At 34.0% G+C, this 10,634-nt stretch overlaps 1 protein-coding gene across 1 annotated transcript; it reads left to right on the forward strand.

Moving 5' to 3' along the window:
• Nucleotides 1-1,073: 1,073 nt before the first annotated feature.
• On the forward strand, nucleotides 1,074-9,748 carry LOC134713828 (15-hydroxyprostaglandin dehydrogenase [NAD(+)]-like). Its single transcript, XM_063575103.1, has 7 exons — nucleotides 1,074-1,251; nucleotides 3,375-3,498; nucleotides 4,430-4,536; nucleotides 5,531-5,624; nucleotides 6,543-6,619; nucleotides 8,444-8,589; nucleotides 9,571-9,748. Exons 1-7 carry the CDS (start codon nucleotides 1,165-1,167, stop codon nucleotides 9,689-9,691), a joined length of 756 nt encoding a protein of 251 aa, XP_063431173.1. The 5' UTR covers nucleotides 1,074-1,164; the 3' UTR covers nucleotides 9,692-9,748.
• The last annotated feature ends 886 nt before the right edge of the window (nucleotides 9,749-10,634 follow it).

Raw genomic sequence — 10,634 nt, forward strand, 5'->3', positions numbered from 1 at the left:
CTACAGGCTGTTGACTAGGAAAAGGCACATACAGAATGTGCATGACGGAGTCATTTGGAATATTATACATGGATGTGCTGCATAAAACTGCCCATTGCATAGTTGCATAGTGAACATGGAATGAATCCGGACCGTTTGTAATGCGCCTGGATTCTACTGATGTGAGCCACATGACTTGGAGGAAATATGGGGTACAGAAAGTAAATCCATCTTGCACAAAATAAATCAGAGGCAGATTTAGGGGGGGGCGGGCACCCCCCCCCCCCCCCTTTTTGGGAAAAATTTTGGTTGCTTATATAGGGAATCACTGGAGCGGGCCCCCTCTTAGGTCAGTCAGTGGGCCCCCACTTATGAAAATTCCTGGATCCGCCACTGCAAATGGTTTTTTTTTCTCCGACTTGTTTCTGACAAACGAGAACAAATAAAATTGAGAAAGGAAATAGGGAATGTGTCAAAGCGACAACAACCCGACCATAGATCAGACAACAGCCGATGCATATGTGTGTGTGCCTTGACGGAAATTTACAAATCTACTTCCGTAAATAAAACTAAATCGAGCACTATTCGGTAATATTAGGAAAGACTAAGCTATAATGGTATTTCTCATGATCACTAATTATGTTGTTTTAGAATTCAATTTGAAAAATATATAATTTACAAGTATGTTTAAAATTCAGTACAACAATATATTTTATTATGAATAATCTTTATATTATTACGTGTGTCTCGAGACCTGTGTTTCCTGAACAATGCCATAAGGATCGCGCGCAGATGTAATCAAAAGCTGCGCTAACGTAACAAATTATTTCCCATATGCGCGCAATTATAATGCACAAGAACACAAGAGTAGACGACTAAATTTGACAAAGTGTTGTCATAAACTTTTTAGAATTACTCGGTTATTTGAAAATTAAGATTCGATAACTTATATTCATTGAGATAAAACGGCAATAATTGGAGAGAAAAAGGGGACTGATGTAAACAAGAAAACACGATAAAGTGAATAAAATAAGTTAGTAATTGTAGCGATAAAAAAGAAGCTTTTTAATGAAACTGAGAACTGTATAGCACGATCTGGTTTCCATAGTTAAAGAAGTTTTGGTTGTATAGATATATATATAGATTTATATTATACTTTAACCCACGGTGATAACGATATTCAACATGTCAGGTAAGGTGGCTGTGGTCACTGGTGCTGCCCGAGGCTTTGGGAGAGCATTTACCGAAGCATTACTGAAAAGAGGAGACAAGGTAAATAATGTTAACCTTTGTTATGTGTTTGTATATATAAATCGTGTAATATGACCTTTTTCAAAGGTCAATATTTCGTACTATGAGTTCAAAGATAAATATTCCCAAAAAATAATCTCCCCATATAACTAGATCGAATATTTAAAAATAACCACATCTCGAAAGCAAGATAGATGATGGTATATGTTTGTCATATAAATAAATACACAATTTGATTTGTCTTTGTCATTCACATTTTAACTTTCTTATTAACACCTACAGTTTACAGGTGAAATGGAGGGGTCGTCTCAAAGATAAAATCATTCAAGAATAAAATTGGTTACATTTTCATATTTGACTGAACGGTATTGGGTTATTATTTTGTAAAAGGGACTGGATATGCCTATTGCAGATTTTTCTTGTTGTTTCTTTCTCTCATATGATAATTTTCTTAAATTATATATCTTCAAGTATAAATAAATACCTTATACTTTCGACTGAATACTCAGTGTTTTTTGGACTTTAAATCATATTTTAAAGTTATCTTACAATATTTTCCAGGTTATGCTACATATATAATAACAAATTTCGCACATGCGTATAAATAGTGGATCTCCTTGGGGTCTAAGTGTGACTCGGGATTGCCGATTTTTTGTAAGGGTGACGCGTGAAAGTCAAATTATTGTGGCGTGAAAACGGAAAATAAAGTCTAGCGGGACACGGGAAATTACAAAAAAAAAAATGAGATTTTTTGTTATATAAATTATCATTTAGTTGACCGTTATACCTTTTTTCATGCTTGTATCAAGATTTTTTGCATAATATCTCCCACTACAACAGTCCACTGTCATTTTATGTTTATTTTTATAAGGAGATATTTGAAAATTTATATGTATAAATAAACTCATCATAGATACCAGGACTAAATTAAGTATAGATGCCGGACGCGACGGTTTCGTAGATACAAAAGACTCATCAGTGACGCTCGAATCCAAAAAAGTTAAAAAGACCAAATAAAGTACGAAGTTGAAGAGCATTGAGGACCAAAATTCCTAAAAGTTTTACCAAATACAGCTAAGGTAATCTATAATGTATCACTAAAAGTACACATAGAAAGTCTTGAAAAACGAATTTTCTTCAAATCATTAAATTAAAAAATAATCGAAAATTAAATTAAATGCACAAAACTAGAGCTTAAAATTGTACGAAAATGACAATTGGGGAAAGATTACATTTTTTTTAGCGATAACGATAAATTGATTTGCCAACGAAGAACTTTTCAGCGTTCAACTGTACATGGTTTTCTCGTTTGAATGGTTTTACACTTGCAATTTTGGGGCCCTTTACAGCTTGTTGTTCGGTGTGTGCCAAGGCTCCGTGTTGAAGGCCGTACCTTGACCTATAATTGTTAACTTTTATAAATTATTATTTGGATGGAGAGTTGTCTCATTGGTACTCGTACCACATCTTCCTATACCTATATGAGCATAGGAAAATAAATATTCATAACCAAGTAACGAGGCATTAAAATACGTTTCATCCAGCAATTATCATTCCAAACATGTTCCCCTTTATACCTGGGACAGTGATGTTACCGCACAACTTAAAAGTAAACTATAAAAATCCGTGGACAAGGTCCTAATCTATCAAAAAGATACAAAGCTCAAAAACAACTTATAAAACCACTAAAATTACCGATCTGGGAGAACTCGCAGTTAATGAAATCAACTTTATATATGTTTTCAATCGAAGGAATTTTTCACTCGTTTTGTCGGATATTAAACAGTACAGTTCCATTTAACAGGGGCCTCCGTAGCCGAGTGGTCTTCGTATTAACCACTGTAATCACTAGCAAGTAAACACAGAGGTTGTGAGTTCGAACCCCGCCCTTGCAGGTGCACTCAACTCCAATCCTAATTGAAAAGGACTGTCAGTTTTCCTACCGACGGTCGGTGGTTTTTCTCCGGGTAAAAACTACTCCAGCTTCCTCCACCACTTAAAACTGGCCGCCACGAAATCGCACAAAAGCACTGCAAAAGGTGGCGTTAAAACAACGAAAATCATAAGTAAAAAAATCCAATTAACAGACCTGATATTATATGTTCATAATATTGAATATACAGATTATATCCTTTCGTCTTTAGGTATGCTTTTGTGATGTCGATGTCCAGCAAGGGAAACAAACTGAAAATGAATTAAAACAGAATTTCGGAGACGATAATGTGCAATTTCTACCATGTGATGTCCGAAAAGACGAAGAATTCAAAGGTAACAGGGCAAATGTAGAAAATTGGATAAAAGCGGAAAAGATCAACGATTAGTTTTTATTTACTTTCTATTTTAGCCTCCCGCTTTCATATTTACCTGTGTGTTCATTATATTATTCTTCGCAACTTATCTTGGTCACTGGTCCATAGAACTTCTTTTTATAGGTTGCTACTTTTAGAACCCCCTTGTTTCTATTCACTCCTCCACCACTGTTTCTTGTATAATCCACATTTGATGTTTACTCTTTATGAGCATCAATTCACAGCAAAGTCAATAAAGAACCATGGATTGATCTCAGGTCAATCAGATAGGCCATTTGTTTCTGTTCCACAACTGATGACCGAGTCCCGTTGTGTTGTTCACGTTTAAATCATATAAGTTGCAGTCAATATTGAAGGTTCGTTTAAAAGCAGATACGTTAATATTTCTTCTCTATGCCAAAGACAATTCCGAATTCAGAAATAATCATGAATTATCTTACCCTGAAACATCACCGATAGTTTAAACAAACACCAACTCCGACTCCTTTTGTGGCACCTATCGCAATGCTAATGACTGTTTAGTGAAAAAACATTTGGCGGTATCATAACTGAGAAAGGTGACGTGTTCGCAAATAGCTATGCCCTTCGCCCACGGCATAGGTATTAGTCATCTGCGAAAAAGATATCCCATGAAGTGCAACCAATCATGATAACCGGTACTTTCGTAAAATTACTTGAACTTGCTCTTCCCCATTTAGAACACTTGTTTCGAGTTTTATTGAAGCAACAACCCTCTGTTACTGAAATCATAGTTGGAAACCCAAATCATAAATAATAACGCATTTAATCACTGACAATCAGACTTGACTCGAATTCACAGTTCTGTAATCATTTTTTTTCAAAATGTATGATATCGCACCCTTAAAATATATTTCACTTCTATATTTCAGATTTCTTTAACCGAGTGATTCAGAAATACAACACCGTTGATATAATGGTTAACAATGCTGGAATCATGAATGAGAATCAATGGAGAACCACCATAGATATTAATTTAGTGAGTGCACTTCTGGTTTTGTTGCGAAATTTTTGGGTATCTGTTTTCAGTTGGGATATTCCAAATGAGGGTTAACCAATTATTATTTGAACTTAAAAAACAGTGGACTTTTATAATTTACCTGGCCCAACATGAATCTTCTGAAACTTCGAGCCAAATTCAATCAAACTTGACCACACTCATCACACTCATCATTGATGTGTCTAGTTGAAAAATATATGCCGATCAACACGACGAAATGGCTGAGATAGAACATATGGGAGAGAATGTATCATATGTTTACATGTTCAGTAACTACTAGTCTGCAGATTGATTATTGCGTTCAAAAAGTCAATTTTGTTTTATTTTGGATTCAGAAAGATAAAGTTAGCAGCTCCTTTCGATTGACATATTTCAGAAAAAAAAATGTTTCTACAATGTACTTTTATATAGATAGGCTTCTTGCATGTTTTTGTAAAAGTTAACTGGGAATAATTCATATTAGACAAACTCAATGACATACTGAAAACTTAAGTTTGAATAAGTATCTAACTTTAGAAACAGTGTACTTTTATAAGCTTACCAGGCCCACAATGAAATTCTTTCCTCGAAAACTACAGGTACAGTTTCAATCAAACTTAGCCACATTCAACATTGATGTATCTAGCTTAAAATATGTGTCCAATGTCCCCGCCCGCCATCATGACTGACATGGCTGGAAATAAACATACATGTCAAAAGCAACCGGTCTTTGCATCGGAAATACACACATTGATTCTAAAACCAGTTGTGGGCATGGTACGGGTTATTATGGATCGACACTAAGCAATTGCATTGTTACGTTTTTGTAAATATATCTGTCCTCGGATCCCTAATCCAATCACCTATATGAATACGGCATTATCAAATACTCATATATTGCAGTCATTGATAAGAAAGACAAATGAATATAAAAATAAATACATAGGCATGAACATTGTAACTAATATTTTTTCAAGCTTTTTGAACTTTTTAGACAGCAATGGTACACGGGTCTTTGTTGGCAATGGATCATATGAAGAATAGAAGTAATAGTGGAGGTTTAATTGTGAATGTTTCATCCTTGGCAGGTAAGACAAATATTGCCTATATACTTACCGGTAAATATCTACAACTACCAGGAACATTACAATTAATATGAAATACCGAAGGGTTAATCGGTCATAAGCCGGTGGTCACTTTAAACTATGATCAAACACAATAACTGTATGGCACACAAAAGCACACCCGAACGAGAAAAGAAGAAACAAAATGGCGCTCAAAATCATAATCAAACGTAAAGTGATAAACCAAAAGGCAAACAAAACAAAAGGCAAACAAAACAAAAGGCACAGAAAGTCATAAACAAAAGAGATACCGACTTTAGAAAGTTGATTTTTTACAGAAACCTCGATAATATTAAAGAAAAATTATTCGAACGGTAATTTACGGTCCAAAAAATAAACTTTCCCGTGTCTTTTCCTAACGTAAATTGTACTTATCCCTTGTCTATTGTTTCTGCACTTAACTAGATATAGGAAAATGTGGTATAAGTGCCAATGAGACAACTCTTCATCCAAATAACAATTTAATAAAAGTAAACCATTATAGGTCAACGTACGGCCTTCAACACGAAGCCTTGGCTGGACAAACACGGATCTCATCCTAGAATTAAAAGAAAACCTCAGATCAGCTAAGGCCTTTTCAATTTCATCAATTTGCCTTTGGTATAATGCACTCTGCATGAGGTCTCTAATAATGAAAAATAACGGTTACACATATCGACCAAATGGCAATCAGGATTAGGCATACTTTGAATTCGGAATACCATGTTCTACATAAAATGGCTGCGCCAATAATATTTAATGGTTGATTGAAACCTTGATATAATATCTATTTCCACCCTCTTACTAGACATATATATACACAAATACAATGTATTTTTAGCAATGCACATTATATATGTATAAACTAAATATACACAGACACGATGAAACTGTTGATTGTAGGTGTTATGCCAGTGTCATTTTGTCCAGCCTATACAGCATCTAAACATGGAGTAGTAGCGTTTTCAAGAAGCTGGGCTGTGAGTCATAATTGATCTTTCTTCTAAGTGTAAACATACATACATTCGGACATATTTACTCTTTATCGTATACATTTATGAATGATTACAGAGAAGAATACAAAATGTCTGTCAACAGCAAACATATCACCAAAATGATAAATACACATCATGATATGAAAAAGACAACCACTGAAGATATTCATGAGTTACATGGGTTAAACTTGTCAACCTTTCTCTTTTAAATCTCAGATATTGGAATTACGAAAAAAGAGCTTTTGCGGGGAAAACACTTACACTCTCAAAATAATAAAACAAACATTGATACACATTATTTTACTAAAGACCATAAATGTTAGAATGTTAGAAGCTTCTAAATTTAACCCCAAATACTTAACATGCTGATATTAAATCATGGCTTCAAATATCTAGATGACTGTACTTCATAGAAAATATCAGAAACGCCATAAAATGTGTTGCAAACGCTACTCATAGTAGCATCTTCGAGTCTTTGTCTAAAGTAGAAGTGAGCGAATTGATGTACATCCTTAAACATATCAGATCCTAATATGATTGTCTAGCAACAGTATAACCATAACCTGTATCGATTGCTAAATAAAACTCCATACCAGTGGAGAACACAGATTACCAAAAAAATTAAACCGTTTTAAAAACTTGGAAGTAAACTACCACAAATTTAAGATTTCCTGTGTTGTTCGCTGATAATATGAAAGAATATGAACTAAGGTTCTTAATGGTAAAGTTAAAAGTAATTTCATTGAAAGTTAACGAAAAAAACCACAAGTATTATGATCAATAATTATGGTTTGTTTCGTTCTCTTTTAACTTTACCATTAAGAACATTGGTTCATATTCATCCATATTATCAGCGACCAACACAGGAAAACTGAAATATAAACGCAACATGATAATGAAGTTCTCGTCAACTGGTTAATACATAAATATAAACCTAAACTGTATATTCAGATGATACCAGACTGTAGCTTAATCAAAGATTTATAGTGGGATAATATTAGTAATCTCTTAAGGCGTTATGCTTAATTGTCAAACAACCCTCATTGTCGACATCCAATTGTAAGCCAAGTTTCATAACAGCTGTCATACAAGTGGGAGGTTTAGCTAGCTTTAAAATCCGGGTAAACCCTTATTATTATACTTCACGTTAAAATGCCATATTTTGATTGGCTAATACGAGGATGTCATTTTACTCTATCACATAGCTGAGAGGGTGACAATTTTTTTGAATGTTACCCTCTCGTCTAAACCAATCAAAAATCGACAATTTAAAGGACAATGGATTGAATTTACATCAAGTAGTTGAATACAATGCTTAAGTTTTACGTTTTGGATCAAATTTTATTATTTAACTGTCAAAATAAAAAAAACAACATCTTGTTGTTTATTTCTAACACTCGTAACGTTGTTATGTACGTGACGTCATAGAAAATCCTTTTGAAATAAAATTAATCTGAAAAAGACAAAATATGGTAGGACGTTCAGTATAATAAATTAAATAACACATAGCTGAGAGGGTGATAGAGCAGATTGGTACCCCTTGAAATCGCCGCGGTTGACAATGTTTTCTCGGGGTACCAATCTGCTCTATCACCCTCTCAGCTATGTGTTATTTATATAATGTCACACGGACACTATAAAAGTCAGGAGTGTGACATTTGTTTTTCACTTGATCTATTGATTGATACGTTTGAATTTATCACTTATTATTGGCCCCCTTTTGAAGTCCCCTTTCAGTTCGATATATTTGTTAAATTTTTAAAACCAGTCTCTTATTTCAATAGTACATTGCAAATATTATGTTTTCAGCGGCAGCCAGAATTGAAAAGGAACAGAATTAGAATAACATGTTTATGTCCAAGTTTTGCTGAAACTGATATCATTAAAGGCACTGATGATAGAGTAGTTGGACCAGAACTAGCCAGGAAAGCTTTGAAAATAACTGGTATAATGGTGTAAGTATTTATACAATCTGTCAATACCTGCATATTGGCATTGCAAAAGGTCATGTTATTCTCTAATTGTTTATGACGTCTTTACACTAAATCCATTGGATGTATACATGTTGATAGTTTAGTCTAAGATGCATGATTTTTATTAGTTGTTATTAGCTTTGAACTGCAAGTACTCTCAGATCATGATCTGCTTACCATTCCAGAGCACCTGAGATCACTCCCAATTTAGGGTTGGGTTCGTGTTTTGCTTTGTCTTTAGTTTTTTTCAAGTTGTGTCTTGTGTCATATTATTTGTCTCTTTTTCTTTTTTAGCCATGGTGTTGTCAGTTTATTTTCGATCTATGAGTTAGACTGTCCCTCTGGTATCTTTTTGCCCCTCTTTTGATGACAAATAATATAAAAATCTTATTTATGGAGGTTGTGTTCTGAAGTGACATCCAGTTGAATGAACACGAATCACAGCTTGGGTAATTGAGTGAGTCGACAAGAAGAGTCAATCCTTTTAACCTTTTAAATGTCAAAAAGGGATACAATAAAATGGACAAAAAATACACAATATAGAAATAGCACATAGCTGAGAGGGTGATAGACATTACAGGTATTGTAAAAAAAAACCCAGCAAAAGTTAAGCAATATTTTTTTTTACCGTCAAATAATAAATTCTGAGTAAAAAAACGTAGAACTTAAGCATTATATTTAATTACTTGATGTATATTCGATTCATTTTCCTTTAAATTGTCGATTCTTGATTGGTCTAGACGAGAGGGTAACATTAAAAAAATTGTCACCCTCTCAGCAATGTGATAGAGTAAATGGACACCCTCATATTAGCTAATCAAAATATGGCATTTAAACGTGAAGTATAATAATGCATATTATTTCGCGACATACACCATTAAATTCCAATAGCTACTCTTATAATTATATATTTTTTAAAGTAGGTGAACTTGATTGAAAAGATTGTTGACTTATAATTTGCAGGATTGATCGTGTTACGGAAGCTTTTCTACGAGTATTAGATGACGCTGATAACAATGGTAAAGTGATGGTGGTGACGCCTAAAATTATGGACTATCATACATTTTATGATCCCAAACTTTAATAGACAAAATGAAACTGGAACATGTAATATTTATAATTTAAACTGCATATAGTTATTCATTTGCAAATAATCAGTTGTTTGTTTAATACAAAAGATTCAAAATTGCTTTATTCCCTTCTTTATATATGAATCGATTTCAACGTGTGTACGAGAGGTCAACTCTATTGTTTACTCTAGATTGATTTTGTTATTATACGTGAGTTATTAATATTCAGCTATTACTGTAAACATTTCCGTTTAAAGAGCTTTGTTTGACACAAAAGGGATATTCCAAATGATAAAAAAAACTGACAACGCCATGTTTAATTGAAAAAGACAAACGGACAAACAACAGTACACAAAACACAGCTTGTAAATTTACAGACTGATGATACGTCCCCTCCATCATAAAATAAAAATAAAAATACCCACAATTACAAGGGTTGATCTCAGGTGCTCCGAAAGGATACGCAGATCCTGCTCCACATATGGCACCTGTTGTGTTGCTCAAGCAAGTACAAACCCGGTGATTAGTTCAAATCGGTAAGTCGCATTCGAGAAAAAGTGGACGGAATAGTGGTTTCGACATTTGGAACATATCCGTTGTCATCTGTGAAACAGATATTCCATAATAATCAACCAACTCGTGATTGCGCCGTAGGTAAAATTAACGAAGGAATGATTTCACCTTTACCACTTGAAAATCCTGGTTTAAAAACTTATTGTGAGCAGCAACAGGGAAATCATCATAGGTAATACAGGTCTGAAATATCGTCTCGATCGGATATATATAATATATATATATACTCCGTATGCAGGCGCTGGTGGAATGTTGCAAAATAGAAATAGAAAGGTCACAATTCAGAACTTGAAACAATCTCTTTGTTTCGTAAAATAGTGTGTCCAAGCATCCCACATTGTTAATGTCTATATTAAAGTCAAGTTGTTAGGTATACTCAACTGT

This window comes from Mytilus trossulus, chromosome 4, assembly GCF_036588685.1.
Source record: "Mytilus trossulus isolate FHL-02 chromosome 4, PNRI_Mtr1.1.1.hap1, whole genome shotgun sequence".
Taxonomy (NCBI): Eukaryota; Metazoa; Mollusca; class Bivalvia; order Mytilida; family Mytilidae; genus Mytilus; species Mytilus trossulus.